General features: G+C 39.3%; 1 gene segment (V, D, J or C); it reads left to right on the top strand.

Moving 5' to 3' along the window:
• LOC135330652 (T-cell receptor alpha chain constant-like) overlaps positions 1-12,650 on the top strand; it is a 45,179-nt gene that overhangs the window by 31,418 nt on the left and 1,111 nt on the right. Inside the window, 3 exon segments of the C gene segment in view lie at positions 10,173-10,436; positions 10,893-10,940; positions 12,159-12,264. Of these exon segments, the coding sequence occupies positions 10,173-10,436; positions 10,893-10,940; positions 12,159-12,264 (418 nt within the window).

The raw sequence follows: 12,650 nt of genomic DNA, 5'->3' as shown, positions 1-12,650 counted from the left end.
CCAGTTAAAATCATAATAAAGTAAATATTTGCTAAGACAATAGCAAAATGTAGTTCAGATATAGGTTACTGCCTGAAAGTAATCTCCTTGTTACTATAGTATCTCTCTGATGGATATCGTAGAAGATGGTCTTCAGTGCAATTATTTAAATTTCATAAACTGTGGAGCTTTCCTATGAGAGAAAACTTAAATCTGGCAGCTGTTATAGATACATGCAACTTATTTTCCCACTGTGAATAGTTTCACACTTGCAACATTTTGAAGTAAGCTTTGTTTCATGGTGTTTCTTATGGAAATCTTAGTAAACTCTCATTTGGAGTGGGAGCCAAGCTTTTCTTTATCCAGATATGTGAACTTTCCAAGTTAGGAAAATATAGGCTTTGAAAAATACTCACTAAAAACACTTTAGTCTGTTTCTCCCTTTCATTCCGAATAAAATTATGTGTAAGAAATTTGTTCCCTAACTGTAATCAAGTAGAGATTTCCTGGTAGCTGCTGAGATTTGGGGATATAAAATAAAATAATGCTAAAACTAATCAAAAAATAAAGGAGGCAGTTTTTAAAGGAGGCCCACAAAGGAGAGTGGGCATTTTATTAAACAAGGAAAGTGGAACAAAAAGATAACACAGACCGGTTAGACTCAATGTCAACAGCTGGAAGGCTTCTAGATGCTATCTGGGAAGCTGTATATGCATGCACAGATTGACAAGCAGGTGCTGCTAGGGTGCGGAGACAGATGAAAGAATAAACATGACTAATTAGGTGGTAGACAATAGCTACATTAGTGAGTGTCAGGAATGACTAAGCAGGCTGAATGTGGTTGAAGGGAGTGTTTATTTCACTATATATAGTGAGGAGGTGTCCAAAAACTTGCCTTGGTTAGATTATTCCAATAAGCATCTTGCATTGCCACGTTTATAAATCTTAATTCAGCATAGACTGCTATGTGCATACCTTTTTGCAAAGCAGTGTGTCACAGTGTAATACTGGGAATTATGGCAAACTTGCATTTGGAGCTGGAACCAAACTTATGGTTTCTCCAGGTACGTCTGAATTCTCAGAGGTGGCTCTCCTTGAAAGTATTTTTGTTGATTTACAAGGTGTTTTGCCTGTCTAATCTCTCCACAATATATTAAGAACAGGTTTATAAATTTTCACCTGGTGTAAGAGCAAGTGACTTCCATGACTGCATATATATATTTTTCCCTTCCTTACTCCTGCTGATGAACTGGTCAAAGCAGAAGTTTTGCATATGCAAGAATTTTCTTGGAAAGTCAACAGCAGGTGGGCTTCTAAATCCTTCCTAGACTAGCAAAAATCTTTGGAGAAGAGGCAAAGGGAAATGTTGAAAACCAATATGGGCCAGCAAAATGCACAGTGATGAGAACTGCCTCATAAGGTTGGACTTACAGGGCCTTTCCTAGCATGTGGCTGTTAATACCTTAAGATAATGAGGCTCAATTTAAGATAATGAGACTCCTCATTCTGTGTTGATGTAAATTATGAATACATATTTGGCTTGCTTTGGAGATCTTGTGTAGATTGTTATAAATGGGAGACGAGTTTCTGTCATATTGTGAAGCATACTGGAAGCTCAGGATACAAGTTCATCTTTCGGAATGACACCAAGCTTGTAATCATAGCCAGTAAGTGCTCAGTACTGGAGAATTATCTGGGTCTTCAACACTCACATGAAGTCTGGAGCACATTAGAAGGGAAGACTTAAACCGTTGGAGAGCAGTGTGACAAGTTTGAAAAGCTAGGGATGGAACAGATGCTCAGGCAGAGAGGAAAAACATCAGGTTAATTTTTGAATGGCTTTTGTGAAAAGATGGAGGGCTGATCCTGACCAAAAATAATTTTGCCTAGACAAAAAAGATTGAAAAAGTAATGCTGTGGGTGTTGCTGCCAGAAGGTGGTCACACAATGTCAGTTTAAACAAATGTTTGCAATAAACTCATGAAGGATAGGTTCATGGTTCATGAAACCCTTCAGCTCAAAATCTACAAACCACCCATTGAGAGAGACTGTAGGGAACAGCAGAGCCTGCTCTCCCATGTGTGACCTGTTTCTTATATTCTTTCTCAGATAACTTGTAACAAGATTGGGTAATGCTTCCCTAGTTGCCAGGTGTCTCCTCCCAGCTTGGAGGCACCTGCACATCAAACTGCGTAATTCATAGCAGAAAAAAAATGATGCACAACTCCTGCAGTTGGAAAAATGGATAAGCAAATCCAGTAGTCCAAGAAAACTAGGCTTCCAACAATTTTCTCTCCCAGCTTTGTTAATCAGATATTTTTGTGTACTTTAAATAGTGTCTTCAAACTATGCACCATATTTTGAGGGCTGCATACTGTGTAATACTGCTTAGGATAAAATTGCGTTTGGATGAGGGACCAAGCTCTTGGTTCCTGTGAGTAACTTCAATTTCTCAAACATATGATGTATGTTTCTTTCATCCCTCCATCCCCCTCTCTCCTCACCCCCTTTCCACTGTTTTTGGAAATATCTGAAAAAAATAAGAACTCTCTTGTGTGAAACCCTTTGGGAAAGGAAAGAAAGTTAGATCCTGAGACAACAATACAGAGAAATGCATACCAAAAAGTGTGCTTTCTACTTAAAGGCTAAATGGCAGACTTGCTCTGGGGTCACCCTTGACTAATTCAGCTGGCAGATTCAAGTGAATAGAATAACGGAGTTTGTACTAAACCACTCACCACGAGGTGAGCTATGAAGTAACAGCAGATAAACTAATTTTGGGGAGGGGAATTTGGCTAACAGTAAGACCAAGTAAGTGAGGAATGATGGTGAAGAACAGAATTTATTATGCAGGTGACTTTCTGGAAGCAATGAGATAAATATCACAGAATCACAGAAGGGACCTCTGGAGATCATCTGATCCAAATCCTCTGCTCAAGCAGGGTCAGCTAGAGCAGGTTGCCCAGAACCATGTCCAGTTGTGTTTTGATGGAGGGAAATATTAAGGAAGAGCTGTGTGAGAGTTGATGATAAATGGAATGTTTAAAAGACATAATACAGCGTACTGTTTGATAAAAGGAATGTGTAAAAAAAAAAAGGTTAGATAGAAGAAAAGCCCTAGATAGACAGATCTATCTAATTATGGATCTAAACAGAATTACCTTTCATTGAATATGTCATAGTTGAAAGCCTCATCCAAAGACCTCTGAATATTGTAGAGGCCTGTACCATAGTGTGACTATGGAAGTAGTTACAAACTCACATTTGGATCTGGGACAAGACTTGTGGTTTCACCAGGTAGCTTTTTCCTGAATTTTGCCTAATTTGCAAGTTTGTTGTAAACACACACTAAGATCTGCAGCTATCAAAATTTTAGTAGAATGTGGTTTTGTTCTAACCAGGGGAATTAATTTCAAGGCAGCTGTCCAAGCAGTGTTCCTTGAGGCAAGTGAAAGTAGACTTTTGCTTTTGAGGTTCTTCAGTCAGTTGTATTCCTGTAATAAGCTAAGACAAAACCCACTCTTGCTTCTCTCTCAAGTCATGTGTATTTGTTCTATTCTAAGGGTAAATACATGTTAATACCCTTGACCTCAGGCAAAGTCATGGATGATATAAGTCAGCTGAAGATGCATTGAAGTACAAGAATGGCTGTAATGTTTAGAAAACATGTATGTATGGTGACTATCGCCACTTTATCTCGTCTTTACTTGCAGCAGAATCCCACAAAGGAAGAGTCTACCCATGACTTTTCCTAATATTAGTGTTAGAATAGGAATTGACATGCTTTTTAGCAAGGATAGTCTGATCTATACATACTATATTATGCACAAATGCTGCAAGTGGGTTCTGTACATGACTAGGACTTGAATCCTGATTTGCCATGCTGCCACAGCTACACAACCAGTTGTTTGAAGGCTCAAATGCCTCCATAATTACCCACGAAGTTCTGAGAGCTAGGTAAGGTTGCATTGTGCAATGGAAGCCTTGAAGAACATAACTGTAACCAACTCAAAGGGGTTCTTGTAAAGTTTTCATAGGTTGTGTGAATTATGAGGTTGGAGAATACAAGCTCACATTAGGAAAATAAAATTTCCTGGTGGTCAAGCTAGGTGGGTAATAAATGAGGAAATGTTTAAGGGAAAACACAGACTGGAGGGCAGTGATCCTAATAGTGCATTTAATAGGAATTTTAGGTGATGTTACAGAGGAAAAAACTGCAAAGATTTCTCTAGTGGTGCCCCTAAAGGTGCAATATGCAATTGTAACCAGTGAATGAACATTACTCCATTTGAACTCCCTATTCCTGATCCTGCTTATTTTCTGGTATATTTCTTTAGTACTTTGAGAGTCACTTAAGTCAGGGTGTTTCCTCAATGTTCCTTTCTGGAACACCTGTCGATCTGATTGTCAGGATGACATTTTTTTTTGAGATTGACATCAGTGTGCTGCCACGGGTTTGTGTAACTCACACTTGGAGCTGGGACCCAGTTTATTGTTACCCCAAGTGAGTTTGATCTTTCTGTACTATATCAACACCAGAATCGGCAATCATTTGAACGCTGAGTGGGTGGACTAAAGACTTTCATGGAAGCAGATTCCCAGCTTCTTTTAGGCTTTTCTTCACAAAAATCATTCGTAATAGTCTTAGCATACAAGGACTGCTTGGATATGGTGTGACAGTGATCCACAGCAGAAAAGACAGCTAGGCAAGATGGTCAGGTTTCTGACGGGTTTCTCTTGATAAAGAGTTTACATAAGTTTAATAGTCGCAACATGTTGCAGTCATGTATAGCATGCTACAAGCATTTCACACATTGCTGAATGCTACAAAACAAATCTAAGACTTTTCTAGAGCTTTGGGCTATTAAAGTTTCCAGACTTCACGTTTGCATCTTTAAATGATAATTATGAAATGTGTGTGGGTTATTTTGGCTAGTGGTTCAAAGAATGGATTTTCCATCTCTCAGCCTAAGAGAAAATATGATTTTTTTTTGGTTTTAAAATCCAAAGGTGAAGTCCCCTTCCATATTTGTGTCACTTGATATTACAGTGTGAACAGTCAGGGACTAGAAAAGCTGAATTTGGAAGGGGATTCAAACTTCTAGTGATCCCTGGTAAGTCTCTTTCCTTCCCTCAGTTGTATTTTGAAACACTTTAGAAACCTTTCTGGGAAGAATCTCAATACTGGTCTAAAGTTAATTTCTCGTTGAAAGGAAGCAGAAAGGCCTCTCCAAGCTTTGCTTTTCGATTGAAAATAAAAGGAAAATGTGACCCTAGAAGGAAACTAGTAGAACATTGTCTTTTTTTGAAAACGAGTAGCATTAAACCTACTTCAGCAAGGATCAGAAACTGAAAAGAGGAAATGAATTTTCAAATAACTTTGTATTTTATCCTTTGGTAGACAGCTTTCCAACATACTTGGAATGAGGAGCTACTGGAATATACAACAATGCATAGGCATATGCAATATGGGTAGGTAGGAAGTTATTGCAAAGGCCTTCTTCTGAGGCGAGAAATTGGAAAGTACAATAAACTCATATTTGGAAGACAGACTAGATTTAAAGTCAACCTAGGTGAGTAAGATCTGGAGGGCAGGCTGTGAAGAGAGGAGCAGTGTCCTCTGACTGTGTTTCCAAATAGGTCTATCTTCATGAAGAATGAACATAAACTCTGGATGAGGAGGGAGAAAAGGAGGCTGAAAGAAAATGAACTCAGGATTATTTCTCTACAGGATTCTAGTGAGGATGAAGCAGGAATCCTGGGGATACTAGGAAATGAGACAACATCAACAATTTCATAGGTTAATGACCATGGCATATCATTGACGTTAGCCATTGTTGAGGCTTGTCAGACAGTAAAAATGTGTGTGCAATAGATATGAAAAGCAAAATATTAGCCTCGGCAGGACTAACTTCATTACACAGACACCAGTGTCTGCAATTTTGCCTTAGGCTGAGGGGATAAGTTTCGGAGGCACCTCGGGGTTCATGTTTAAGTCATAGTTTCATACCACATCAAGAAGAAATTTCCCATATGACTTAGACGATGGTATTTTCAATTATTTAAACTGGGGTGTGTGGGATACTACAACTAGGAGACTAATTTTTGGAAATGGCACAAGGCTACCTGTAATCCCAAGTAAGTTGTTGAATTAAAAGTAACCGTTAAGTAGACTCAGAACAGGAAAGGATATGATTCTGGTGCAAAACAGGCATCTACATCTGAGCCAATTCTACAAATGTAAGATTGAAAGTTCTTCTATATAACATGAGAATGATCTTTTATCACCTGCTTTTAGACAGTTATTTTGGACTGATTCTTTTGGGTGCTTTTTGTTCTTTCTCATTAAACAAATGAGAACTTCTTTGCTGATACTTAATGAATAATTAATCTTTAATTCAGAAAGTTTCTTTTTTTTCTGAATTGAAATTATCTATTTTTTTTTTTTTTCCTGGAAAGTAAATCTCTGTCATATAAAATTGAAAACTGGTTCTGGCAACTGAAGCCCACGCTGGTCTTGGAAAAAAGAAAAAAAAAAGAAAAAAAAGGCATACAAAAAATATTTTGTGAAAATGATAGAGGTTAGCAGAGAAAGGTAATGAGAAGCCACTTCAAGTTATGTTGTTGTTGTTGTTGTTTCCAAAGGCAATTGGGATAAGCCATAGAATTTCATCCCATTCACATGTGAGCTTTAAAGACTGGATTAGATAGGTAGAATTGCTCCTTCTGATCCCCCAAAAACTTCCCTTGGCATCTTCAAAAGGAGCAGTACAGGAGATGATAGTAAATCTCTCTCACAGTTTAGATAATGCATGCATAAATCTACACATGAACACAATAGGACATTGCTTCCCACTAAGAAATTTGGGAAACTTCATCCCAACTTTTTCTTAGTGGGAAGTCATGTGTATGGCCAAGATTCATACTCCTTGGTATTCGAGAACAATTTAGTCCATTGAACACTTGATTTCTCTTAGGATGATGGGTATCTTCCTCTATTAACCCAACTTAGGTTTTGCTTTGGGAGAAATCTTCCCTTTCAAAGGTTTGTGAGTAACATCTTTAATGGTTTTGGTAATATGACATCCCTGAGTGTAATTTCAGAGGCAAGGGCAAACTCATTTTGGGGAGGAAGACCAGAATTATGACTGAACCCAGCAAGTTAAGCCACATATTTGCTTGTGCAAGTACTGAATCTTGTCCCAGAAACTTTATTCTTTGGATGACTTTGCTGGGGCTGGACTAGGACATAGCATCTTTTATCTGAATGTCTCCAGATCTGGTGCATTGGGATTCTAAGGTGGGAATAAAGTACCTAAATATGGACTTCTAGTGCTGCTGTAGACATCTAAGCCTCCATGCAGGGCTGACAGATATTACACAGGACCTGCAGGGGACTTTTTGGAACCTCCATTGCAAGTCAGCCAGTAAACATCATTAGATGTGAATGTTCAGTCATTGGAATTACTCCTTCAGGGTCAAGACTAACCTATAAGTGTGTGTTGGGGCACATCTTTTCTCTGAGCTGGGGGTAACTCCAGGTGGACTATAGCTTGTGGAATATCAGATGGCTATGGCTGAAGAGAGGTATAGAGGATAAAGCTATATCCCCTTGATTCCAGGTTGACCAGAGATTGAGAAATTTTGCTTTGGAGGCAATGGAGACTGAGATGGATCAATACATAGTCCAAGTTGTGTGTTAAGCCAGTTTAAGATTTCTACTGCACCTGGTTTGGAGGAAAAAAAAAAAAAAAAAAGGTCCAGGTCTTGATCTGATGTTGAAACAGGCTTCTGTTGCTCTCTCCCTGAAATCACTCTCTGAAGTTGGCTTTTTCTGTAGACTAGTCAGGAATAGCATTCAAATATCTCCTCTTCTACCTGGAAGATATCCTTCAGTAAGGATGAAATTAGGCAGGTGGATGGTTCAGAGCATCACTGAGTGTCTACTCCTCAAACTTTCCTGTAAATTAAGAAGATCACAGATATCAATGCAGCATCTCCAACACGCCTGCCAATTCATTAAGACAGACTAACAGGGAACATGAGTCACAGCACTGTTGTTGTAACAGTTGATATTTATTAAGACTGTGCTCTGCAAATTTTCACAGAAATGTGCAAATCTGCAAAGGAGTTTATCAGAAAACAGCCTTTGGTGTTGAAACAAAGCCAGCAGTCACCCTGAGCAAGAATGAGAAATGAGTATGTTGAAAAGCAGCTGCTGCTGAAGCTGCCTGCAAAAACAGGCCTTAATTTGTATCTGCTCAAGATAAAAGCATTGAACAGTTTGAAAGGGAACAAAACACCTTAATTTGGAGAAAGGTGGACATGTAGCTGAGCTTTCACTGTAAGAGGGAAGTAAAGTAGCTCTATCAATTCATCCTCTTCTCTTTAGTACCCATAATTAACTAACAATGACATCTTCTGGTTCATCTGTATTTTATACAGGGATCCACTATCCAGCTTTTTATCTGTTCTCGTCTTCCTCTTCCTAACAAATTACCACAGAATTCCAAAACAATAACTGGAGTGGGGGTGGAGTGGAGTGGGAGGAAGTCAGAGTATACAACATTAGACCAAATTCTGCATAGTCAGGAAAGTGACAGCCTCATTAGGTTTTTCAAAGCCAGGGCAAAGCTGGGATAGAAGAACTGTAATTCAGGAGGAAGGCCAGAAAAAGGATCACTTGGCTTTGCAGATAATGTCATTTTGAATTGACACCAGTAAATTATGGATATTTCTGTAAGGTGTTGACAGTTGGTAATTGAATAGACAAGAAACATTTCCCTCAGTGATGGAACTAGGGACCTATGCTTCAATAAGATTTTGACAGTTTCTAAAAGCCAAGATTTTTATACAAACTTTCCCAGTGAGAAGAACTGAAAACATCTTAGTCTGGGAGCTGAACCACCTTTGCTGTTTCTATAATAATACTTATCAGCTTTGTGTGTGAGCAGGGCCTAAGAAAACATTAATCTAAGCTCTGAAACCTACACAATAATCCTTTGTAAGTTTATAGATGTGAACCAAAGCTCAGGTTCAAACCTGTGATTGAGAAGTGCAACTGAAAAATGCAGCCAGGGGTTGCTCAGAGCCTCAAACATACATGTTGGCTGCACTATGTCTTTAATCATGTTTTATCTATTTACCATTAGAGTATTGCAATACAGATAACATTTTATCATTGTGCATGAACAAAACTTTGAGAAAACACCTTCTTGAAGAATCAGAAGATTTTGAGAGTTGGACAAGAAGAAATGCATGCGTGGGGTACATGTTTACCAAATTGAATGTGCAGAAAAGTTTAACCACAGGTAGTGTTTTGATATGTGTGGAAAATCCTAGTCTAACTGATTTGCAAGTAGAATTTGAACCCAGAAAACAGAAATCAAAACCAGGTGTGTTGGATTTGCAGCCTTTAGTAACAAAACCCCTCTTTTGCAGGGCAAAATTTAGCAGTCTCCCTTCCCCCTCCCCAGCCCTGCCACACATACTACACTCTAAGGTGTCAGAATATAGTGAAAGCTTTATTTGTTTAATCTTTCTTTCTCTAAACGGAAGCATGTGCTGCTACTTTGTAATGGCTTTCCTTGCTTTTTCCTATAAGAACACAGTTAGCTAGACTGGTAGTAAATGTGGACATCTTTAAGACTCCTTAGTCAATCTAGTGTCCTTCAATATTGGGGGAAGTGGGAATTTGAATGTCAGTGATGGATTTAACAACACATTTGTGGAACAGAGGAAGGCAAGAGTGATGTCAATGTTCTTCAGTAGCCACACGCTGCTCAGTCCTTTCTAGATACATGATTTCTCAAGTCAGTGAAGCAAGAGCGCTCTCTCTGCCTGTGTCATCTAGGACTCTAAATTCTTTCAGGTCAAGATCCAATAAGAATCCCAGGTTGCATGGTAGAGGTGAATGAGCTGTTACAGAGCGGCATGAAGTATTTGGATGCTCAGCTAAGTGTCATTTGAGATGCTCTAGGGATTCTGCCTCACCATCATCTGTGGCTCAAATCTTTGCTGATCCACTGTGAAAGCCTTTGTTCTCTGAAAGTGTCTTAGCACAACATGCCTATGATCAGGCAACTTCCCACTGAGCTCATGGAGTAACCTCCATACTTCGAGTGTCTGCAAATTAAGATTGAAGGAACTACGACTGTGAACTGTCATCTCTCTCTTCTCTTTTCCCCTTCCAGATGTTACTCCATCTCCTTCAGTCTACAGGCTGACCTCTAAAGATGACGAAAGTTTGGAAATGTGCCTTATCACAGATTACTCCCCTGAAAAGCTTGCACCTAACATGAATGCAGGGAAGACAGATGCTATTGTGGAGGTGGTAACATCTGAGAACAAACAGGAAGCAAGCTACTTGTCAACCTACTGGGCCAAGAAAAATGAAATGCAGTGCAGCACAAAGCACGAAGGGTTTGGAGAGCTGGAAGGCCAGGAACCTGAAAGTGGTAATGTCATTGTGATATGTGTGCATGGGGCTAGGGATGATCTGGTCTCTGTGCAATTAGTATGAGCAAGACCTGAGAAAGTCCCACAAACTCTGCAGGCAATGCTGAACTATGTTCCCTCGTGGAGGAGGAATGGTGTTCTGTTGCTTCTAAAAGGTTTTCTTTTACCCTATTCCTCAGTGGAAACAAGACTAAGGGTCAGTAGACTGGTGCAGTCACAGGAGAGAGATCTCAAAATCACACTGTGGGGGACATAAAACTTGAATTTGCTTTGTTTGATGCAACGCAAGTGCTTGATTAGATATTATCATAGGCTTGCCCAAAAAATAGCAGAAATGAGTGTTTATGAGAAGCGGTAATGACCGGACACTCTAACCCAACCTGTCTAAGTAGAGACATCTTTATGAACTTCTGACGAAGTCCGTTACTAATTAACTTTGTTGTTACTATCTGCAGGTGCCAGCACTGTCTGTGTAACAGAAGTGTCTCAACACTTCAGGACAGGTATGAACAAAGCATTTTAAGCGTAAAGCTTAGCCTGCTTAGACCTTAGCCTTCCTATTTTGGCTAATGTTCTCTTGCCCTCCCTGTTTGCAGAATTCCTGTTGCAGCAAAAAGCACAGACTGTGAATTTCCAAATGGGTTACACAGGATTTAAACATCAAGCCTGGAAGTCATTTGGTTTAATGTGGACTTCCAGATCTGAGCTGGCCATTTTATGTGACCACTGTAGTCAATGGACATATATTCTAGCTAGGTCTTACCAAATAACCATTCCCTACCCTATAAGCTTCTGTAAAATGATTTCAGCTACAGATTTAAGGCAGCTTTAGTGAATGTCTGTATTTCAGACTTCAAAGGAGCTGTTTTTATTTTCGGATGCACAAACACCTAATGAACCAAAAGATAAGCAGGTGGTTTCTACTGCATGTGCTCAGAAGCAATGTTGCAATAAAGACAAGGTGTATCTGAGCAAGCTCTAATTCAGCTTATTGTGGCTGTTGGCATATATTAGCAGGTGCTGAAGCCCAAGCAATTGCTGTTCCTGCTAGTTCAAAGCAGCTGGGCCTGCCTGCGTATTAGCCCTGTTTGCAGACTAGCTGTACTTTTGCAAACCTGAGGCCTTGCTGAAAAGAAACCGCACAGCCAAATATTTCCAAAATACCACTTCAGAAAAACACTCATCACTAAACTTCATTGACTCAACCAATCATTTCAGAGGGAGATTTTCAAAGCTATATGTAAAGTGGGGTTTTTTTGATAACGACTCTCCACTTCCCAAACACAGATCAATATATTTTGGGGTGAAAATGGTTTTGTAATGAAGACAAACATACTTCCAAACAGACTTTATGTTTTTTGAATAAAATTTGCATTGCTTTCCCCCTCCCCTCTTAAAGAAATATATGGGGAAATGGAGGAGGGACTGTTCCAGCAACCTGGTTTCACAGCACACTGCTTTTAGCAATAGCTAGATGATTGGCATACTTTCCTATTGGAAAATCAAATAATTATTGGATGAAAACATGGCCACTGAGACATGAACGGGAAGGAACGAAAGTGTCCCACTGAGACAGTCCTGCTCACTGTCTCTTTAGCTATTCTAATAGCTAATTCTATCACACAAAGTGGAACAGCTTCATTAAAAAGCACTATTAAGTCTGCCTGGAAGTTGGAATGTCTCAGTTCTCTGATGACTTTCATTCTCTATTTCTTTTACAGATGAGAAGCTGAACCTGCTGTCATTCTCACAACTGGGCCTGAAAATAATTTTACTGAAAGGAATAATTTTTAATGTACTGATGACAATGCTCATGTGGAAAAAAAAGTGAGTGTTCATGGAGGACAGTGAAGCCTCTGACAGAAAATGTTTGGATCGATGCATTAGCTATGAGTGATCCTCCTCTGTGTGACAGCTGTTTATGCAGTCTGTCCATGGACCATTTATCTACCATTAGTTCAATCCCTCCACTCCTTTGCAGATCTTTACTTGGCTATTTAATTCTTTTCCCCACCTCCAACTGTATTTCTATTTATCCCTCTTTATCTGCATGCAAATTTAACTTTTTCTTCTTTCTAGGTATATATCTCTCCTATTTCTACTTCCTCCCTTGTCTGCCCTCATCCATCAGATTCATTCCCCGATCAATCTCCAGCCAGAAAAGTTCGATGCCTATTGGCTTTAAGACCTCACACCTAATATGCTAGTTATGG

Source organism: Dromaius novaehollandiae, chromosome 22 (genome assembly GCF_036370855.1).
Source record: "Dromaius novaehollandiae isolate bDroNov1 chromosome 22, bDroNov1.hap1, whole genome shotgun sequence".
Taxonomy (NCBI): domain Eukaryota; kingdom Metazoa; phylum Chordata; class Aves; order Casuariiformes; family Dromaiidae; genus Dromaius; species Dromaius novaehollandiae.
The sequence above is the reverse complement of the archived record's forward strand: the minus strand, read 5'-3'. Positions and strand labels throughout refer to the sequence as shown.